This window comes from Urocampus carinirostris, chromosome 1 (genome assembly GCF_059441175.1).
Source record: "Urocampus carinirostris isolate Australia breed hairy pipefish chromosome 1, RoL_Ucar_1.0, whole genome shotgun sequence".
Lineage (NCBI taxonomy): Eukaryota > Metazoa > Chordata > Actinopteri > Syngnathiformes > Syngnathidae > Urocampus > Urocampus carinirostris.
Window position 1 is genome coordinate 32,598,605 of NC_142349.1, and position 22,361 is coordinate 32,620,965.

A 22,361-nucleotide genomic window follows, 5' to 3' on the forward strand; every position below is an offset into this window, starting at 1 on the left:
AGGTATGATTCCTGTTGCAATCACTACTTATCCAAATGTAACATATTTGATGTGTTTGTCTCGTTCATTTAATTTAGTATTTTCACTCATGAAGCGCTGCGTGAAAAGGGCCTATTTCCGTTTCGAACAAACATTTTATAGGACTGTTACATTTAATTCACTAGACCCCCAAAAAATAAGACATTTAAAAAGCTTTCCGGGAGGGCTGTAGTCAATCCAAGTCAATATTAGTAAAGAGTTAGGTCAATTAAACTGTCGGCACTAACGAGCGTCTTGACAGTTCTAGTGTTTTGTGCGTAATCCTTGTTTACCTGGCCTATAAACAAAATCCTCTACTTTCACGTTGGCAGGCAAATGGCCATTCCCGTCATCAAATACGACCAGGGACCCCTTTGAACAACTGGCATGAAGACCAGGCAAGCAGGGGCGGGATGAGACTTCAACATATCTTCCAGTGTTCCTCTTTTTCCCTTTGAGTATGGTTTGGGGGTTACCAGGGGGCCCACCCATAGCAACTCTCAGAGCTGGCTCCAGCCGCCTTTTGTCCCCCTCCCGAGCAGAAGTTTCTGCTCCAGAAGCCTTAGACAAGGCCTCCATTAATTGTGCTTCTGTGTGGGATACACAGGGGACAATGGACCCAACAGAGTGTCCAGCCCCCAGACAAGACTGGAAACAAGTGGTACAGGAATCCGGCGAAATGGAATCATCCTGGCTGATGTCACTGAATACATTTACCTACCTCAGAGCACATTCAACTATAGGCTTTGTTTTATCTGTAAAAAAAAGGATAATGGGCCGGCTGCCATATCAATGAATAAGAGCCGACAGTGAGGGGATAACTGAATGTCATGGCAACGGGTTGGATCCAAAATATGGTGGAGTTTAGCGGCGGCATGAACATTTAAAAAAAGATTAAACCGTGCGTGAGATGAGAAGGGGGTCCATTGGTGTCAAAGAAACTGGTTGGGATTAGGAAACTCATTGCGCTCGTATTTGTCAACACCAACCTGACTATTCTTGAAACAGGGGTGGGCCGTCAGGGCCTGCAAGGCCTTCTCTGCTGGCCTCAAAATATCTGAACAATGTGATGTTAATTATATTCCAACCATCAATACTTAAATACATGATTGCAAATAGTCATTCAGCTTCATTAGTTCGCCCTGCTCGCGCTGCTTCCAGATGTGTGCTTTCATATTTAAGCATTTGACCAATCTCAATTTAGAATTGTAATTGTCTCTGTTGTCATTGATATCAACGTTGTGTAACATTGTATGCAATGAGATTAGACATGGCCCTCCAGGGTAAAACATTTAATATTAAGACTGAAGTGAAAAGAAAAATCAGGATAAATAGGTAAAAATTACAAAGAATATATTTTTTGTCTCCTAGTTTCAGCCATTAGTTGTTGCTAGGTTTAGAAATCTACCCAGAAGCATTGGAAAAAAAATCCTGAAGGTTGTGCACTGTAATATGAGTCTCAGAGAAAGCTGTTGGCGCGCCTGCTAGTGGGCCTTAAGAAATGTCACTGGTTTTACAAACTATGTTTGGGTGGTATGCACCAATGCTATTGCGCTAACAGCCGTTAAACTTGAAGAGACCGAGGTGCACAAGGAAATATATTGTATTGATTTAATAGCCAAAAGTTGGACAACCCCGAAACAAACATGCCTTTCGAACGTGGGAAAAAGTTTTGTCTGCCTAAAGGTAAGATCTTAAGCCCAATCTTATTCGAATTTCGGGCCAGGTCGGACCCTAAATGACCATCTTTATATTCAGGTCAGTCTGAGCTTCTCTCTCCCCTTTTTTTGGGATATATCATCCACCCGTCATTGTTTTGGTCTGTCTCTGTTTTTCCAGTCTTGGTTCACTTAGATTTTGTTACAAAAGACAGGCTTAGTGTGTCACGCGTCCATGAAGTGCAGGGCCCATTGTGTCACCCTACTCTTCCTCCCCCTCTCGTGGAGTATGCTTTGCTGGCTCCCTAAGCGGACCGTGCTTGCCGCTGGCGGCGGCAGGGGATCCAGCGAACTGCGCACAAGGTTGCTCAAACTCACCTCTCCTCCACCAGAGTTCTCACAAATAAATTGGGAGATTTAACTTCCAAGAGTCGGCTCATAGAGGGGGTCCGTTAGCGAACGACGCATCACTAATTCAGAGTGGGGCTGAAGGCCTATGTGTAAAATGCACGGTCTGCCCCGGTGACCACACAGATTCAATCCAGCATCAGCACAGTAATGAATCTTCTCGAAGTCTTTCACCGGCTCCAACTCGTCACTTTCCCCCTCATGGGATTAAAAAACGCCTTTCTACGCCGTCAAATAGAGGCCTTGTGTTTAATTTTTAAAAACCTAGACATGAAAGTATTACCGCGACGCATTCAGGGGTCTTTAAAAGACTCGTTACTTATCATGTAGATGATATGCATTTCACTGGAGTGAATTTACATGCTAATATGTTCAGGGATCGTGTCGCCTTGAAAAGTACGTTTGGGAGGCTGATTAAATGCGCTTTTCTGTCTTTGCTTCACGGGACGGAAGGGGTTTTGTTCTGAAGGCCTTCAAACACATTCCTGGACACTCACGGCTAGTCCCGGTCGTCGGCTAACCTTTGAACCTGAGATCCCTCCTCGGGAATTCATGAGAAATACAGTGCCGTGCTAAGTTCTCAAATCCCTATGAAGCTGAGGAATGCTGCTTTTTTTTTATCATTTTTGATCCATGTAAAACCCGACATTAGAATATTGCAACATTTTTGTATTCCCCAAAAAATGGCCGTTTTTTTTGGTCAACTTTCTTTACATTAACGTAATCATTGGGTGCTATTATTCAGACTCACAGTAATTCTGAGTTCGTCCCGATCAGAATTTCAGCCCGAGTCGGGCCTAAAATGTCAATCATTACATTCGGGTCAGGTCGGGCTTCCCCCTAGCTGACTTTTAAAAATAAATAAATATATATTTATAAAAATTCAGAGTAAAATGATGTATGGATAGTAAACTAAAATAGAAAACAGAAGTTGTCTCATCACAACATATACTGTATTAAACTTTTGCAATGACAATTCAAAGAACTCCTTTTTGTCCACTATCCACCCGTCATTGTTCTTCTTTGTCTCTCTCTCATCTTAAGTGCCACGTTTGATTCTTAAGGACGAATTGCTGCTGTGGTTCATGGGCTCACTTTTCAACCCATCAAAATGACGGCCGGCCTTAAAATTTTTCTGTTAACTCTTAAAAAAATCCGTCAATGATGGAAAATATGTCAGTTTATGTAACCTCTAAATAAATAGAAAAAGTGTAAATGTTTATACAGTTTTGTTTAACTTAGATTTCATTACAAAAGATGTGCTTTTATTTGTTATCATAAGTCACCTTTCCTCCTCTTAGGTTAAATATTAAATTTCGATTTTGCCTTGGGATCAGTCCTGCAAGTCAAAGTAATTAGTCGGGCTCGGGCTGGGTCGGGCTTTAACACTTGCAGGTTTGGGTTTCGTCGTGCTGGATTTATTTTTAGCCCAGTCTTGCCTCAACCTGATTCAAACACGTGCCTTTCTCTTTACACAGAAGATGTGTTGACTCTACAAATAAGACTGCTAGTTAATCACTAAGTGTTAGGGTGGTGATGTCTTTCTCATTTTTGTTTCTTTATGTACAATGACGTTACTATAAAGCTTAAGGGTGTGAAACTTGTTGGAGGAGCTTCAGTAGATTGAACGGTTGCATCAAACATCACTATCACACTTTTTTTACTCACGGTAACAAAAAAAAAGAATACTAGAGAATTGAGAAAACAGAGTAATTCTGAAAGATATAAATAAACGCAAAAAAAGCTTGAAAACGAAAAAACTCTGATGTATCTGACGACGAATTGGACTTTGCATCTATTTACAGTATATACTTTAGGACTAAACTTCAGTTTTTCTATTCTCCAACATTCGTTGCTGGCATTGTATAGATCGTGTAATAATGAGATAAGATCCAATGCCTTTTCATATGTAACCTGCTTCACTCACTGCAGCAACACTGGTTCTATTCATCTTGGATACAATGTTTTGCGATGGTGGTCGGCAACGTATTTCGATGGATCAATCATTCCACAAATACGGTAGTATACTGTAAAACGTGGCGTAGTAACACCCAAGTATATTCACTGTATGTATTTCCGATCTTACCTGCTGTCTAGAAGGCTCACAGAGTTATAAGGCACAGATTTCTTTCCAAATTGAGTATTTTGGGTGCTCCTTGTAGTCCACAAATTTATGTAATATTTTTTTCCATCATATCATAAAGTTATCTCCTCTATTTTTGGCATGACCAACCTTTACTGAAGAAAGGACCCGGCATGCGTTGTCAAATCCTCATACATATTTAGGCCACATACCCTAGTGTGTTTGTTTAGGATTTATGAATCTGAAGATGGCTCATTCTTGGCTGTCAAGATGACTCACAAGACCAGCGTTTTAGGCCACTTATACATTGAATGGCGCCCTGGGGGCTGCCCTTTCAGCACTAGAGGACCTCTGGCCGAGTCCCCTTCAGATGAAAGCTCAGACCCACTTGGGAAAAAGTCCCTGGTCTGAAAAGGGAGCTGCAGAGCGGCCTCCTCGCAGCCAAGCTTCCCCTTCTTCACCTGCCAGTTTAAAGCTGATGGGTTATGCAGATAATCCCTGGTTAGCGCATGTGAGCCACAAGCACCAGGCCCAAGCCCCTGGTTTCACTACTCAAATGCTTGCTGGGTGGCTCTCGGGTAGCCACGGTAACGCTCATCTTCTCATGACAGTCGACTCCTAAATCCCTTTGGGGTTTTGTTCGTCTTTTCCTGTGTGTCGCTCTTCCGTAATCCCTCTTCTGTTTATTTTGCTTGAACAGTGGCTGTCCATCTTTACACTTTGTCACAAAGTATACATCTAAATGAAAGAGGGAAATTTATACTGACCTCATTTAATGTGAAATTAGTGTTTGAGCCTTCACTCTAGCATTACTTATCTTTCACGTCCTATTTTTTTCCGATTTATTTACCTTATAAAAGCAAATGCCAGTGTTGCCGGGCGATTGGAAGATTGGATTAGGCTGCTTGGAGTGGCCCAATGTTTATCAATTTTGTCAATATTTATTGGGGGTGCCTTGACATGAAACCTATCCCAAGTCACTCGCGGAGGCCTATAGTGCAATCAGCTCAGCTATTTTGGAGCCTATAATTCACATAACACGAACGTACGTGTATGTGGTGCAATTATTGGTAAAAAAACTAAAATAAATAAATCAAAAGAAAACGCATGCTCTTCTTTTTTATGAGAGCGATCCCACTTTATCTAGTTTTCTTTTAGCCTCAGTTTAGTTTTTAATTTGTTATGAATCAACTTTGTAGATGTGCTTATTTTATTATTATTTCTATATATTCTATTTATTATTATTATTCTATATATTATTATTATCATAGATTATTCCAACCTCATTTAGTACTTGTTTACATTTTGTATGTCTCAAATTACTCATTCAAAGTCAGAGGTTTCAAATGGGAAGAGTGCCAGCCAAGTTTTGCAAATTTGACTCATTTTTGCTAGGCCTACAGATTATTTAGCTATTTAGGCATAGGACATATCAAAATAATGCTTCAACACCTCATCTTTTATTAGCTCAAGATATTGCTAGGTTTCTGGAAAATAATTGTTTCCAAAAAACTAAGACAATCCATTTAATTTGTGAAAAGATGAATTTCAAGCAAAAAGTTTTACTTCTGTGCTTTTTTGTTTTGTTTTTGCATTTTTGACACCTCCAATATCGAAACAATGATTTCCATACACCAAGGGGCACTTTTTTTGCAAAATAGCTTACAATAGGCATCATTATTTAAAGCAATACACGGCCGGCTTTTTTCCCTCTTTTGATTGGCCAATTAGCTTTTTTTCCACGGATTCTGATTTGTTGACTTTAGATTTGTCGGGTATACAAGCATTAACAATGTTTTGTTTTTTATTCTTTTTTTTTTAGATCTGTATATATTGTATTTTGTTTCCAGTGTTTTATGATTATTATTCAAATTTTTAAACATTTTATTCTTGTATTTAGTTATTTCTTGTTGCACTGAAAAAAATCTATAATTAAAATTGACATTTGATTGTGTCAAGCAGGGTTTTCAGTTTCCTGACTATAAAGTTGCTTTGTATTAAAAGGCTTGATGTCTAAATGAGTTAAAACTTCACTGGAGAGTGAAAAAACAAATGCTACTATAATTTAGAATAGAATAATAGATTTTTTAAAAGAATATTAATTGATTTTGTTTTGTAAATATCACATTATTGGTAAAATACCGATCAAAAGGAACCCTACTTTTCTGTTTTTCAGGATGAGATAATACAATTATGAATTTGTCTCTACAGATCACCAATCAAATAATTTATTCAAATGATTCGTTGACCCCAATATTTGCTACATCAGCACCATGGCAGATTGTAGTCCTTCAAAAATGTGTGTTACTTAAAGTCTAACCACAAAACCACAGTCTACCAAACCTTTCTCCCGTGTGGTGAATGCTGCAGATGTTATTGCAGATTACGTTTTACCAATAGTCAACCAATATTGCACATATTTTCAAGGCACTGGAAGAGCACATCTGAGGCAACATCTGAATAGCATGTGTGGCCTTGCACTAACAAGTGTGACAGTGATCTGAGCTGGTCCACCCCCTGTGTGAACACCGTGTGAGAGGCGGCTCCATCTGCGGCCCCACCACCTCTGCACAAGGCCCTCCATTGACTTCTAACCTGTCGCGGGACCAGAAGAGACAAAGAGCCAGGAGGCGGGGTGGGTCCCTTCAACAAGCCTGTGAACAAATGTTAACACGGCTGAAACTGTCCACCCCCTGAATCACTGAATTTATTGACCAACCACAGAGCCTATTCAGGCACCAATAAAAGAAGACCATGCGAGAAGGCGAGCATGCTGGAGGGGTCTGTGTCCTTTTGGTGGGTCTCGGGCCTTTTAGCAGACGGACTGGCTTTTGTGTCTCCAGTAACGTGAAGCCAACCGTAAGCGAGCATCAGGTTGGCCTCGCGTCTCCACTATTAATCTGGACGAGAGCCTTAGCAAAGAAAATCTCCTGGACTGACGTGCACAAGTGTGTAAAAGGGACTTCCACTTTATTTGGGCCAGGCTTGAAAGCACCACAGGAGGTGCTGTAAAATAAGGAATGCGCTTATTGTCCTAAATCCTAAAAGGTACACTGCTCGGAGTTGGCAAAAATAGAGCGCGGGCAAGAGAGAAGAAAGATGAAGTCCAAAACAGCACAAGCTTGAGAAAATCTTTTCCACAGGGAGGCTCGCTGTGCCAGAGAAAGGCTGCGTTTTGGCTTCTTTATATCTTTCTACTGGCCTCCATCTGGTGCGCCACTGACACAATAGAAATACGACAGAGAGGACAAAAAACATCTTCTTTTGTATAGAGGCAACACTATCCTCCAAACTACATAGCAAACACATTTCCACTTTGTACCAGGCCCGTCAGTTTACGAAAAAGATGATCCGAGCAAGTCGGAGACCATATCAATTCATGGTGCGTCCTCATCCTCATCATGAATATTCCCAAAAGGCTCGTCCCTGATCTGTAGCGGAATCTTTTCTTAGGCTACAACTGAAGACCCCCTTTACTCATTCACAGTTGCCGCTAAATCCGCCCATTCACTCCTTACATTGGGCCTGATCTCCACATGAAATGATAGCCCTGTGTCTACTCCACTCGGGCACCCTTAAGAGCCCATATGCCAGGCAGCGAGGAGGCTGGGAAAGTCCATAAATGATCAGTAGGTGTCGGCTGAAAACGTGTGACCAAGGTCAGACCCCCAAGAAGCACGCAAGAGGGGCTTCGTCTGAGAGATTTAGTCACAAATGGAATGGTTGTGCTTTGTACCAAAACTGAAAAAAATTGCTAAACAGGCAGCACTAAATTTACGAGTGAGTTCAGTTCTCTGTAGTTTAAGTTCATTCACACAGACTCCAGGACAAATACAGTACAGCAGTGATCCCCAACTGCCAGGCCGTAGACCAGTACCAGGCCTTAAGATCATTGAGTAAAAGGCAGCACTGAAAGAGGAAAAAGTTGAATATGTTTTTCTTATTATTGTTCTACTGACACGAACCAGGGATTTGAGGTGGTGCATTTGAAAACTCAGTGTGGCTCGTAATGGTGAGTGCTGTTGCCTGTTGAGCGAAGATTCCCCCTCGCCTAAGAAATATCGCGAATGAATCGAACCAAATTTCTAAGAATCTGCATGAATCATAGCCAATCAGTGTGGAAAGTGGTCAATTGCACCCCAAAAAGCTCATGTTACAAAGATTACATGTCTACAATACACAAATAAACAAGCTGGTAGCCATGGAAAAACCTTTGCTAATGGAAGAAAGATCGATCATTGCCATTCTGGTCTGACATCACACCTTCCCCATAAATATCAAAGTAAAGCACAACAAGATTTAATACAAAACGTTTTTTTAATATAAAAAGTCTAGATCAAGTCTTGGTTCAGGGAGAGTTTCAACAACTGCCCAAATAGTCTTTAAATATTCATTTCCTCCAGTCTACTGTACGCATCGATCCATCCGGCATTCCATCTCTAAAGAAATCGTATCAAATGTTTTTACACCAAATGAAGATGAGCATCATGTCAAGGGGAAACACAGTCCCAGTTGCTGTCAAAAAGGCACGGACAGGTGTGGAGCTGTCCCTGCATAGGTGATGGTGTTTGGGGCAGGAGGCCAGTCAACCTCCTCCTGCAGCTTCAGGGTCAGATACTTATACGTGGTCTTTGGGGAATGGTTTTTTGGGCAGCAGATCCGGGAGAAGAAGGTGGAGCCCCAACGTTCATTCGTCATCTGAGCTCAGGTGAGGCGGTAGGGTAGAAAACAAAAAGAGTGTTAGTAATAGGAGAACATGGTGTGACATCATATTACATATATATATCTCAGCTCATCTCATTAGCTGCACCGCTTATCCTCAGTAGGGTTGCGGGGGTGCTGGAGCCCATCCCAGCTATCGTCTAGCAGTGGGCTCCAGCAGGGGACACCCGGAACTGGTTGCCAGCCAATCGCAGGGCACACAGGGACAGACAACTCGCTCGCTCGCTCATTCACACCTAGGGCCAATTCACCTGAAATGCATGTTTTTTTGGAATGCTGGAGGAAACCGGGGGGCCCGGAGGAAACCCACGGAAGCACGGGGAGAACATACAAACTCCGCACAGGAAGGCCAGTGGCTGGATCGAACCCACGCAGGAGCTTCAGATCGAACCCACGCAGGAGGGCTAACCACTGCCCCGCCGTGCTGCCCCATTTTATATATATATATATATATATATATATTTGTACTTATGATAGCTACTGATGTGTACAGCTAGGAAATGTTAATCAATAAGAATAAGTGATATTTTTTTCCTAGCCAAAGTATATTTAGGGCAAATAATATATTATTTTTGGTCCTTTTGGTGTTTTTCCCCTGAACACAAAAGACACATCATTACGTCAGAGACCTTTCCTCTTTTTCTTTTAAATTATTTTCAAAGACTTTCCTTTTCGTTCCCTGTTGGATTGTTGGACTAAGTACACCTTTGTTTAACCCTTTTATTTTTTCTTCCACTCTTTTGCTTGTGCGTTTTTGTTACAACTACAGACAGAATGAACTCAATTTTGTTTCCTGAATTTACAACCCATGCTTCAAGAAGAACAAACTGAACATTACTGAACGTAACCAGGTCTCATCACACAGACCTCAAATTTTCAGCGGATTACAAAAAAAGTCTAATGGCATGGAGTTTATCATTGTAATTAAAACATTCATGACTATGTGTTAATCATGATAAATAATGCTACATGTTAACAAAATGCGTCACGTTTAGACATTCATACATAGTATTGGCTTCAAAAACAATCTCGAGTTACTGTGTTGAGCATCTGCAGATGCAGAGTGAGGCATACAAATCTCTTGCCTCATGTCAGAGAGTGTTCGTGAGATCAGGAAATGACACCAAGTCAACCCATTAATTAATGTTTTTTTTCTCATCGCATGGACTTTTCTCATAATGGAGGATTACCTCATCTTCTGATGCTTTTATTTAAAAGAAGCAGCGCGTGGACTTTATAAGTTCAGACAAAAAGTTTAATTTTTTTTTAACGCTAGTTTAGATATCATTTTATTGCCCTGTCAGTCAAATGGTGAATGAGATGTAGGTTCATTCATTTGGAAATCTGTCCAGGTTCAACAGTCACGAACCCCACCGCACTCACTAAAACACACCCACATTCACATGCCCTTTCTGCAATATCTATAGGTCAATGTATCCGGTTACACTACATTGCAATTCAAAAGTAGAAAGTGTACTCGATGAGCAAAGCATGAATGTAAGCATAGCAGGAAGCAAGAAAAATCATTTCAAAATTAAAGGAACCTGTCTTGTGTTAGCAGCACGATGTTTTCTGGTCCTGCTTGGGAAAAACTTCCACAGTGTGTCTAGGATCAAGTTCTAGGAGACATTTGCAGGGATCAGAGAATTTGACTGATTCAGACACATGCACAATCAGGAATTATTTGATTAGATGACAATTATGAGGACAGAGCTTGTGGAACATAAAATAAACTTCATATTATAAATACATAATAAGTGAAATTAATCATTATTAAAAAAAAACATAAATTAGATGTACTGTACATCAAATGTTCTATTCAGTTTTAAATATAAATTAATCATTTGTACTAAAAGATATTTAATATGACCCTACAGAGGACTTGTAATGTTGATATTTTGTGTACCAGCATATTATATTTTGACAGATAAGTTTGCATTCATGTATTATTGTTCTTTTTTCAATAGTGTCCAAAATACAAAATATATTAAATAATACATGAAAGGGACAATATGTTTTCCTCATTTTACGAAATTTGGTACAATGCATTTTAGAATAAGAACAACCTTTGAAAGGATCGTAAGGGACAGTATATATTATTCAGAGTCTCCTAGTTGCAGAAAAGATTCATTAAGACTAAAATAATATCATCAACAATACTATATGAATGTTTATTTTTCATAATACTCGTAGGTCAAGGAATTTGTGTTTACATAGTATGAGCCCAAAACCTTGTTAAACGCCGGGCAAAAAAATGAGAAGGAAAGTTGTTGTTTTTAATCACTTTGAGTCTCTGTGGTTTGTATTCTCCCTTCCTCTTTGTAGCACTCAATTTCAAGTGCACTACACAATACAGCAACATGTAGTGGTAAAATCATACACACCGTCCCTTTAAAATGTAATTAAAATGAATGAATACAATTATTGGGAAAAATTCTGAAGATTTTACTTTTCAAAACAATTATCCATCCATCATCTGCAACGCTTATCCTCAGTAGGGTCGCGGGGACTATTTTATCCAAAAGGTTAAAAATGTTACAACGTGTATTCAATAAGATAACATTTTCTATTTGTACTAAAAATAAAGGTAATAATAGTAACAATATGTTGCTATTACTATTTTTACAACAATAAGTCCATATTATTAGTAGGAGTGAATTTATTACCCGAAATACAAATATTCTTATGATTTGGAGTACAGTGGAACCTCGGTTCTCGACCATAATCCGTTCCAGAACCCTGTTCGAAAACAGATTTGTTCGATCACCGAAATCATTTTTCCCATTAAAAATAATGTAAATCGTTTTAATCCGTTCCAACACCCTGAATGTTTACCTTGAATGTTTAACGTAAACATAAAGCTAACCGAGGCTAATCGTACGTCCGCGTTATCGTAATCTTCCGTACGAAAGATTACGCTAACATGAACATGTAAAAATAAAAAAATCAGGTCGTTTACAAGTCATTTAGCACCCGGGTCTCCACAACAAGTGGTGAGCGGTTCATTGGAAAGGGGGCTCCGTTCCAACACCCTGAAAGTTGGGCTCCGTTCCAACACCCTGAATGTTTACCTTGAATGTTCAACGTAAACATAAAGCTAACCCAGGCTAATCGTACATTCGCGTTATCATAATCCTCCGTACGAAAGATTACGCTAACATCAACGTGTAAAAATAAAAAAAAAGGATAAAGAAAATAATTTTGAATAGGATTTCTTACCTTTTTGGTGGTCAGCAGAAGGCGCAGGTGGACAGTGGGGTATTCCCTAGCAAGATCAGACACTCGCACACCTTCATATTCTGCTATTATTTCTTTCTTAAATGCAATAGTTGTACGCACTACTTCTCTTTTTTCACCTGTAGCAACTTTGCTGTTTGCACTGACTTTCTTCGGAGGCATAATAAGGGGCTAAAACACTTCGTACACCTATATTAAAAGCAAAACGAAGCACGTCCACACGCGATATCAGTTGGTCACGAAAAGAGCGATGTATACCCGTACGCCACTCAGCATCGCACCCTAGCATTACCGGCGTTCGAACTCAGATTTTTTGACCGAACAGCGAAGCAAGAATTTCTCGAAATTTTTGGTCGGACCCCGATTTGTTGAAACTGACAGGCGTTCGAAAACCAAGGTTCCACTGTACTTCATATTTCTTGAGGTTGGGGACCACAAAGCTAGGAAGTGGGAAGTTTTATCAAAGAGTTCATTTAAAAAGAAAAAGCAATTTGGACTTCTAAAATATGATTACGAACAAGAAAGTCATGCCGGGGAAATTATAAGAATGCAGACATACCTCCAGGATCAAAGACAGGAAAGCATGTGCTAAAATAATGATGAGGAGTGTGATTCGCCAGTCGTAGGGAATGTTCGCAATCTGAGGGAAGGAAAGCAAAAAAGATGAACAGAAGAAAAAAAGGAATTTCTGCCTATTGGTCTAACACAGAGTACAGCATCCTCAGTGGTGGCCCATCACTGACCTAAATTTACCTTCTACATCAGGGGTCTCAAACTCAATTGAGTTGGGAGCCTCTGAAACTAGGGTCCGGATGAGGTTGGGCCAAGTGGGGTTTTCCACAAAAACAGCGCTGATAATGAAAAACATTACACTGTTGTTGAAGGAACAGTGTTTTACATGTGACCACTAGATTTCGTTTTAATGTGTAGTGAAACAAAAAATGAGTCCAAGGAAGACTACGAACTTAGCAGCCTTTTTTACATTTTTATTGTTTCTCGTCTCGTGCATCAATTCAATATGGTTGGTATAAAGAAGAGGCGAGCCATTTCTTTTGAAATGAAAGTGGAATAAGAAAGCTTGAGGCGGTTGAGAAAGTGGTCGCTTTTTTTCACCCACTTCCTACCACAGAGGAGGAAGTGGCCCAACTCTTGAAGCTCATCTTCCACAAGTTAAACTTCACTTTATATATCTTTATAAAGCATATTATTTTATGAAATGTTTATTTTTTTAGTACAAAACAATAAAGGTTACTTATCCAAGCATTAAACATACTTATATAAACCTTAAACATACAAAATATAGCAGTGAAGCAACTTACAAACAAATTCAACTTATGAACGATCGTCCAGAACCTCGATCTCGTTTGCAAGTAGGGTAGTGTCTGTATATTTTTTAAAAGGAATACAAATTGGGAAGAAATAGGAAATATGGGCAAAAGGGAAAATGGGTAGTAAAAAGTAAAGTAAGGGAAAAAAAAAGCAAAAACGAAAATGGAGAAACGAAAGAAAAAAGGAAAAAAAGAAAACAGGGAAAAATGCAATTTCCTCTTTACATTTTTTTTTTCATTTTTTTCAATTTTTCTTGAGTTTTTTGTCCTATTTCTTCTTTTCCTTTTTGTCAGTTTACATTTGGTTTCCTTTTACTGCAACGTCTACATTATTCTGGGCTGAAAAGCCCTCACCCAACGACAAGGTACAACTGGTCTTGAAATGAAAATGTACTGTAGATATTTGGATGCCAGAAAAATACTCACCTCCATCAGCTCATCAACGGCAGGAATGGGATGCAGCAAGATGAACAGAAGAAAAGTATACAGAATAGCAAAGGTTAAGACGAATGGCCCTGAAATTTCAAAAACAGAAGAGAGCATGAGAGTTTCACTTAAAAAGAAGCACTCAAAGATGATTTAGTCGTAATTATTAAACAATGATAATTGAAGAAAAAAAGCAAACGAACTGTACAAAAAAAGAAGATTGCCCTCTTCAAAAAAGGAGTTATATTTTGAATGTAAGTTTAATATGACTCTTAAGAAATACTATTATAGGTAACAGAACATGTCTGGTTACAACGCAAAATAAAAATGGTCTTGTCGGCAAAAATGTTGCATTTGGTCATTATTTTTAATTCGACCATATTTTAATCTTTATTTTACTTAAAACAAAAAGGAAATTATCTAATTTTCCAGCTGGCAGATGTTTGTCATTTTTGGCATTACTTTTCTCATTTTTAAAAAAAACCCGAACTTTTATTTAAAGAAATCGATCCATCAATGTTCCGTCGCTTATCCGGGAACAGATTGAGAGGAAAATAATAAAACTAAATAAATATTTTTAAAAAACACGATTAAGTTCCAACATAATAAAAAATAAAAAGTATTATCTCATACATTTCCTTACATTTTTTAATTGTACTTTTGTAGTACACACAATTTATTTTGTGGTGATAACGTTTTTTTTGTTTTTGTTTTTTTATTAAAGGAATAACACAATATAAACTAAACCACTGGTTCTCAGCAGGTTTGATTTAAGGACAAACCATTTCACCCTAATGACAACCTGCAACCGAAATAAAGAAATGATTACCAATTAATCCAATGAATAGATTGTACAGTTTAAAGCACATATAGTGAAATATAGTTACCTTTCTTTTTTTCAGAAAACAAAACATAATTACCAGCAAAACCAAAGAGACTTTTCTCATATATGCCTACATTGCTAAACTGATTGAGAATAGCCATATTCTTAAAGAAATTCAAAAAAATGATCAGGTGTGAACCTAAACATAAAAAAAAATTGTCATTTTTATAGATTACCAGAAAAATCGGACTGATTAAAAGCCGCACCCAGTACATTTTTAAAGAAAAAATCTTATTGTACATAAAAAAGCCGCACACGATTATAAGCCGCACTTGAAACATTTCTGCCACGTTGGATGTTTATTTTGCCACATTATTTAAAAACAAACATTATCTTAAAATTATTCCCACTAGGGTAGTTAGCGCTCCATTTTAGATTAAGACCTTTTCCTTGATAAGGGGCTGTTCATGTAAGTTTTATCCATGCACAAAGCGCTAAGTTACATTAAACTTGCGTCTTCCTCGACACATGGATTATGCGTGTCTCACTCTCACGTTTACCGCTCGGGCGCCCCTGGCGGACGTTAAAAAAATATATATATAAATTAGCCGCATCATCGCATAAGCCGCAGGGTTGAAGGCTTGGGAAAAAAGTCGCGGCTTATGGTACGAATTTTACGGTAGTATACTGGTAAAAAATTTAAATTACTACTACTACCATACTTTCTAGCAGTGCTTCAAAGGCAGACACCTCTTTTGGATTTAGAATTATAGGCAGAAAGGAAATTAACCCAAAACAATCACAATAAAATGAGATGTGGTCACTGTCAAAGGCGTCAATTGACTCAACAGGTAAGTAAGATAGAGCAGGGCATTATTGCTATCAACTGTTGGAGTGTAATTGACCCTCAGTTTTTTCTTCTTTCTAACATTATTTTGTCAAGGAAAAGGCCTGCAACCCACTGAGAATGGGTAAGAGACCCACTTTTGGGTCCTGACGCGCAGTTAAGAAACCCTGAACTAAGCTAAATAATCTGTCAAAACTGAAAAAGTACTTAAAAAAAAAAAAAAAATCACTTATTTAAGTCAACCAACAAAAAAATGCTTCCAGAGGGGACACTTGACAAAAATGGTTTTGAAAAAAATCTGATCCAAATATCATTTCAACAAATGACAAATGATGAGGAAAAAACATAAGAGAAAATGATAAGATATCGTCAACAATGATATTTTGTCCTTACAGTTTTTATAACTTGGTTGTCTGAAAGGTTTTCCTTTGGCAAAGACGACAGCGACGATCAAGTACTGGAAGGCAGTCAGGTAGAAGAGTGAGGTGGTTTCAAAGGTCTTGATGAAATAAATCACTTCAATTTCCGTTTCGTTGATGCTGCATGATCTGGAGTAATTGCATTGACTGGGACACAGGAGAAAATGTGTTAAACGTACAGCAAACTTCAATTTTAACCACATTAAAACCTGGCAGTCAGGAGGATAAGAGAAGACTCACAGTTCCTGAGGCGTCTGATACCAGCTTTGTTGCTTCACTAAGAAAAAGGTAAAAACTTGAAAGAGCAGGCAGTTGAAGATCTGAAAAAAAATGGAGGACAGCACAGGGATGGACATGAGGCTGCTTGGAGGCATGCGTCGGTCCAACTTCTTCCATGGCGGATTCAGACTCACTATGCAGAATAATAAACGGGTTTGATAATGTGAAGTACTTTTGGGTTTTCATTTGACAAAAAAAACTGTGGATGCTGATCGGACAGCTTGATTTCTGTGCACGACTTAATATTACTCACTGGTTAAGATGATGAGAGAAAGCATTACAGTGTCAGTTAAGAGGTACTGCCAGTCCCCAAAATTGCTGACAACCTAAAAAAGGAAAAAAACAAATGTCACTGTAGCATGGGAAATTCAAGAAGACGAACGATTATCAGGGTTCATATACATTTTCCATGGCCAAATTCAGACACTTTTTAAGGACTTTCAAGACAAATCTCTCCCCATACAGGTGTTGGCTAAAAATGACGGTAATGTGCAGCTTACATTTTTAGTTGCAGGAAGTGATTCCCATTACAAATTACGACTGGAAAACGCTACATTAATTTTTGGGATGGCAGAATCACCTGCTACCGAGGGAAAATTGGCCAGGTGAGCACAATAAACGTCCATAATTGATACATAGTCCTTACACTCATACTCATTTTACAGTGCCTCTTTTCGGTGTAGCATCACCGGCCTTGGGCACGACTCTTTAAGGAGCGATGACGCTTCACAGACAATGCCATACAAACCAACGCGGACCGCTGTTAATCACGAGGGAAGAACTACAACGGTAAAGCTAAGCCACAATTTCAAGCATTAGCAAGCACTTAGTTCTATCCTTGAAAACACAACCTTAATTTCAAGCACCAGTATGAACCCTGCATTATACATGTTTTACTTGTTCCGTATTTGAGGATTTTTAATACTATATATTAATAGTTATCTTTTTGATTTAGCCAAAAACCGCTTGGGTTAAAAGTAGAGGTAACATTTTTGGGTCGGATGGTATGGCAGCCAAAATCACCCTTCCTCCTCAAAAATAACATGTACAAATTCTGTTTACTTCTGGCACAGTCCGTCACATCAAGTTAATCGGTCGGGCTCAAGCTGGTTCAGGTTTTTATACACTCGGGCCGGGTCGGGTTCCGCTGGATTTTTTAGGCCCGATCTTACCTCTAGGCAAAAGTAACCTAAATTAGGACACAAAGGAACTACCTTGATATAATACCTGGATAAACAATGCATCCCACTTTGTGAGCTATTTAGTACAAAATAAAGCAATTTGAACCGTTCTGAACATTATAAAAAATCTGTGGTTGCTCTCGACAACACCATCCAATTCTGAATTGAAATTTCTTTATTGTCATTATTAACAACGTAGTGAACTCAATTGTTTTTAATGACATTAAACTTGGCATTCCAGGACAACCATGTAATAAATGCTTAAGATAAAACACATTTACGATGCGGTGTTTGGAAATGGGCCTAAGCTAAAATAACAGAGCGATGAAAAGTAGTGCAATGCCATTTCGCAGCAACAATCATTCTTAACATTTTCTCAGATTTTTTTGTGGTTCCAAATAGTTTGTTTGATTTTGTTTGAATATGGCTCTTTCAACATTTTGGGGTGCCATCCCCGGGTCCAGGGCTTCCACTGACTACTGTCGGATGTCCAGCACCCCCCGACCAAATGAGCGATTTGAAAAAAATGATTTAAGTGAAAGAATGTTGTTTTCACACATTTGCAGTTTCTTGCTTTGAAATTAATTGTTTATTGAGTAATATAATACTGAAATGTAATTTTAACCAGTCAGGAAATGACTCAAGATATCAGCTCGGTTACCGTGTAAAGCAGACTGACTCCACAAAACATGATGAGGCTGAAGAGGGACATAAATTTGAACACGCAGAAAGTTGTGACAAGAGCAGCACGGCCATGCCTGTAGACATGCATAAAGCAAATGTAAACTACATTATGTCTGACAACAGAGATTTGAGTCAACTAAAACTTGAAGTTGGCTTAAAAAAATTAAATGAAACCAAACTGCCAAAATCATTTCTTCCTCAACATCAAGCTACCTTATAAGGGTGGTAACGCAGGAGATGTCTGGGATGGAGGAGGTAAAGGGAGAAGCCACCGAAGCCTCCAGCTTAGATAGCGAGATCCCGCTGTGAGCTTTTTTGAGAGCCTAGGAAAAACAGAAGGAGCAGTCCAACAGAAAAAAAATCAATAGTTTCAGAGTAGATAAATCATATCAACAACATATCTAAAGAATTGCCCAATAAAGGGACACCTAATTTTACAATTATGTGCGTGTCTGGCGAGGCAGTCAGATTATAAAAATAAATCATATTCATCGGCAGAGCAAGAAAGCAAAATATGAACTGTAGCATGGGAGAAAAAAAACATGTTATTGACTTACTTTAACTTATAAATTAAGTATGCTACTTTTGACTAAATACATCAATAAATGAGTAATTCACCATTATGAAAAAAGGGATAAATCACTGGGTGGCTTGACCTGCTGTTAACCTGCTAATACTTTTACTAATTTTATTGTTTGCGCCTTAGGTGTGCCAGTCAGAATCCTTTGACTCATTATCGCCCTCTGCCATGAAGCAAGAGAATTTTGTGCTTCACGCTCGGCACATTAATGTTACATACAAATGTACTGAAAATATTCATAATATGATGTAAAAATTCAACAATTTCAAAAAAAAAAAGAGTGAAGTTACATGAGAAAGAACTTTAACAATTAATTAATATAACCATTTTATATATCTTTAATTTTAGATCTCATCATGATGACCGGTGAGGTTGTGCCTCACCCGGCTCCACTCATAGCACATTACTGTAACTTAAGCACAGCTCGCCAATGTATCATAAAACTTCATCATGGATTTTGCGAATGGACACAACCAATGTAGATTTGATGGCTACTGCAAAGAAAGCTTTTTTGTAATTAAAATGAATGTCGAAGTACAAGTGGGCAAGACTCTGCAGAAAGAAAGGTGATTAAATTGAATTGAATACCAAACTATGCCTAGATAGGGGTTTAACTCTACATACCGCGTAGGTTTGATGCATAAATATGCTTACCCCACAGTCATTCGCACCATCACCGCACATGCCAACTGTGTAACTGTGAAGTAAAAACAAAATAATGTAAATAAAATGATAATGGAAAACACACGCATCTTGTGAAAGTACATTATTGATCTTACTCGATGCCCTGCATGGCTTGCACAAGCTGAGTTTTCTGATCTGGAGTCATGCGGGCAAAAATTGTTGCCCTCACGAGGAGCTTTGGCCCATGTGAGGAGGAAAAAAAGAATATTCCGGTCATTACCACACATTGCTCGACACAGAAAACTGAGTTATGCGAAAAAGCCTCTTACTACCTTTGGGACAAGTTGGGGAAAGTGCTCAGTAATAATATTGAAGGCACGGCCACTTATGGCAAAGTGATAGCCAGGGCCGTCTTCATCCTGCAGTCCGTCATTAGCAAAAAATATCTTGGGAATCTGAGAGAAAAGAACCATATGGAAAAACAGGATGTTCTTAGTCACATTTTTAGATCAATACCTATGCCAAGTTTTGGAGTAGTCATCAATACCAAACACCAAAACCATTAGTACATAAGAAAACGTTCCTACTCTCGAGTTCCTAATTCCAAAGTGTCGGGTCTAGGCTACTCGGGATAATTTGGTCATATGTTAGTTCTGTCAAAACATGACTTTTAAATCGGATTATGTTTCAAAGTCTGATCATTGATTTTGCAAATTTTAAATCCAGCCATTTGACCTCAGAATTGCATTCATTTAATGCCAATTTCCTTTCCCTTAATTCCAGTTTCTTAATTGTTAAATGGCCACAAAAGGGCAGCCAAAACCTCTCAGTTCCAATCGGAAACACCAATACCTGACAAAAGGAATGGTATCTATTGCTAATTCTTATTGGGTATTAAAAAAAAATTCCGGGCTGGGTTTCACCAAAGCATTGATGTACTATATGTGTAGGCAGCAGTGAAAGCTTCTTTGGGGAGTGCTTTTTCTCTGAACTAAAACATTGGGCGTTTTAAATGCATACCTGTCATCTTGTACGTGTTCCCCGTATTTATTATGGTTTTGATCAATTCAGATTGTCTACGCAGTATAACAATATTTGTACGGGAATTTTATAGAAGTATCACTGTTCACAGATCTCTTAACCGTCGGGGCACCAATGACAACGCAACTCTGGATAGCGTTCTGCACGGTGGACGGGCCCTGGCCTGTTCTTGGGTCGTGGCAAAGTTGGAACCAGTCCATTCCTTAATGTTGTCATCCCGGTTCTTTTTCAGTCTTCCTTGCCTCCTGCCCCCTTGGACTGTGCCCTGGAGATTTTTTTAGGCCAATCCTGATGATTTTGTGAAGTTTCCATCCGCGCACAGTAAACAACATTTCTTTGCTGGGTCCGATGTGACCTCAGCTGGTGTTGCGCACCGTTTCGTTTGTCACATGATGCCTACAAGTTTCCGATAGTAACATATCCCCATGGCCTGGATTTTTCTTTACAAGTAATGGAAACAACCAGTGCATGCATAAGTCTTATCTTTGCGTTCACTGCTTTTTTCTTTTCCCACCCGATGGGATTAAGTCTGGCAAGTGCGGCTGTGGATTGAGACATCCTGGCCATGATTTCTGGTTCTGAACCCTCTTTGAATATGACAGCTCCAAGATATTTTAATCTGGTGACAGGTTCAGCCTCTTGGTGGTGATGTTTGTGTTGATACCTTGGGAGTTGTTGGCCATTCCTTTTATTTATTTTTTGTGTTGATTTCCATCCCAAACTGAGTTGAGCTTCGTCCATGCCGTTGACCACATCTCCGAGTTTCTGTTCTTCCCCTGCCAGGCGGGCAATATCAGGTTAGTGACGTTGTGTAACCCATTGCAGACTGTACCTTCATGTTGGTCCAGTGCTTTGGTCATTCCAGGAAGATGTTGAATTAAGTTGAAAAGAGAATGCAGCCTTGACTCAAACAGACTGTAGTTTGAAACCACGGTCCAATGGTATCATTGATCATAACAACACTGTTGGAATTGGCATACAACTGTTCAACTGTCTGAAATAGTTTCTGCCCCAAGTTGTAGTTTCACATGGTGGCCCACAAGGGGGTTGCCATACTCTGCCAAATGCCTTCTTGGAATCCGCAAAGATGCGTTTGAGGTTTCTCCGGTGTCGTTTAATCTTCATACATAGGATGCTCAGATTCAAAATCTGTACAGTGGTCCTCCTTCCCTCCCTGTTCTCGGCTAAGATGTTTTCAGCCTGTGGTTTCAGTCTGCTCAGTAGGACCTTTAGCATAACTTGCATGGCTGATGAGACTGATACCTTTATACTAGGAGGTTTCCTTTCTTTGGTAGCATAATTACTGACAATTTTGTCCATGCAGATGACCATTGTCCTGTACTGCATATCCTTTTGAAAATCTTTGTCAAAATGTCTATAATTAGTTCATTACCATTTCATGAGTTCTGACAGAGTGTTAAATACATTGCTACGTACACAGTTCATACACATATTTCATGGCTAAATTCAAGCACTTTTAAGGGCTTTCAAAGGCATGCTATTTTCAATCTTGCATGTGCATTTATCAAAACATATTACAGCTCTTGCTATTACAAATATATTTGTTTATTTAGACAAGTCTCTCCCCATAAAGGTGTTCGGTAAAAGTAATACGTAGCTTACATTTTCAGTCCTAGGATATTCTTTCAATTACAATTTACCACTGGGAAACCGTACCTTCTTATTATTGCATGGCCCATGATAAATTTCGATAACTGATATATAATAATTCTACCAATACGCATTTTATTGTCCAGTTTAGCATGCACTTGCTCTCTCGGGTGCAACCCGTAGGGGGCAATGACACTTCATAGGATAACGCCGTGCAAACTAATGGCAATGACAATTAATCACGAAGAAAGAAGAAATGCGAAAGCAAAGCCACTAGAAAACTATTTCAGGCGTCTTTTCCAAGCAGACAAGTTAGGATAACGTGGCAACAATTTCAAGCACTTCACCCAAAATTCAAGCACTTTCCAATCTTTGAAAACGCAAAATTAAAA

The 22,361-nt window shown here is 39.0% G+C and overlaps 1 protein-coding gene across 1 annotated transcript in view; it reads right to left on the minus strand.

Annotated features, from left to right (window-relative positions):
* Positions 1-8,471: 8,471 nt before the first annotated feature.
* The window catches only part of LOC148374365 (polyamine-transporting ATPase 13A3-like), a 39,947-nt gene continuing 26,057 nt past the window's right edge, over positions 8,472-22,361 (minus strand). Inside the window, exons 21-32 of the mRNA XM_088335356.1 lie at positions 19,650-19,772; positions 19,473-19,552; positions 19,348-19,390; positions 18,327-18,436; positions 18,091-18,187; positions 16,502-16,574; positions 16,210-16,381; positions 15,944-16,116; positions 13,881-13,969; positions 12,686-12,766; positions 10,434-10,508; positions 8,472-8,865 (exon numbers count right to left, since the gene is read on the minus strand). Of these exons, the coding sequence (XP_088191482.1) occupies positions 8,686-8,865; positions 10,434-10,508; positions 12,686-12,766; positions 13,881-13,969; positions 15,944-16,116; positions 16,210-16,381; positions 16,502-16,574; positions 18,091-18,187; positions 18,327-18,436; positions 19,348-19,390; positions 19,473-19,552; positions 19,650-19,772 (1,296 nt within the window). The 3' untranslated portion in view covers positions 8,472-8,685. The remainder of the gene's footprint in view (positions 8,866-10,433; positions 10,509-12,685; positions 12,767-13,880; positions 13,970-15,943; positions 16,117-16,209; positions 16,382-16,501; positions 16,575-18,090; positions 18,188-18,326; positions 18,437-19,347; positions 19,391-19,472; positions 19,553-19,649; positions 19,773-22,361) is intronic.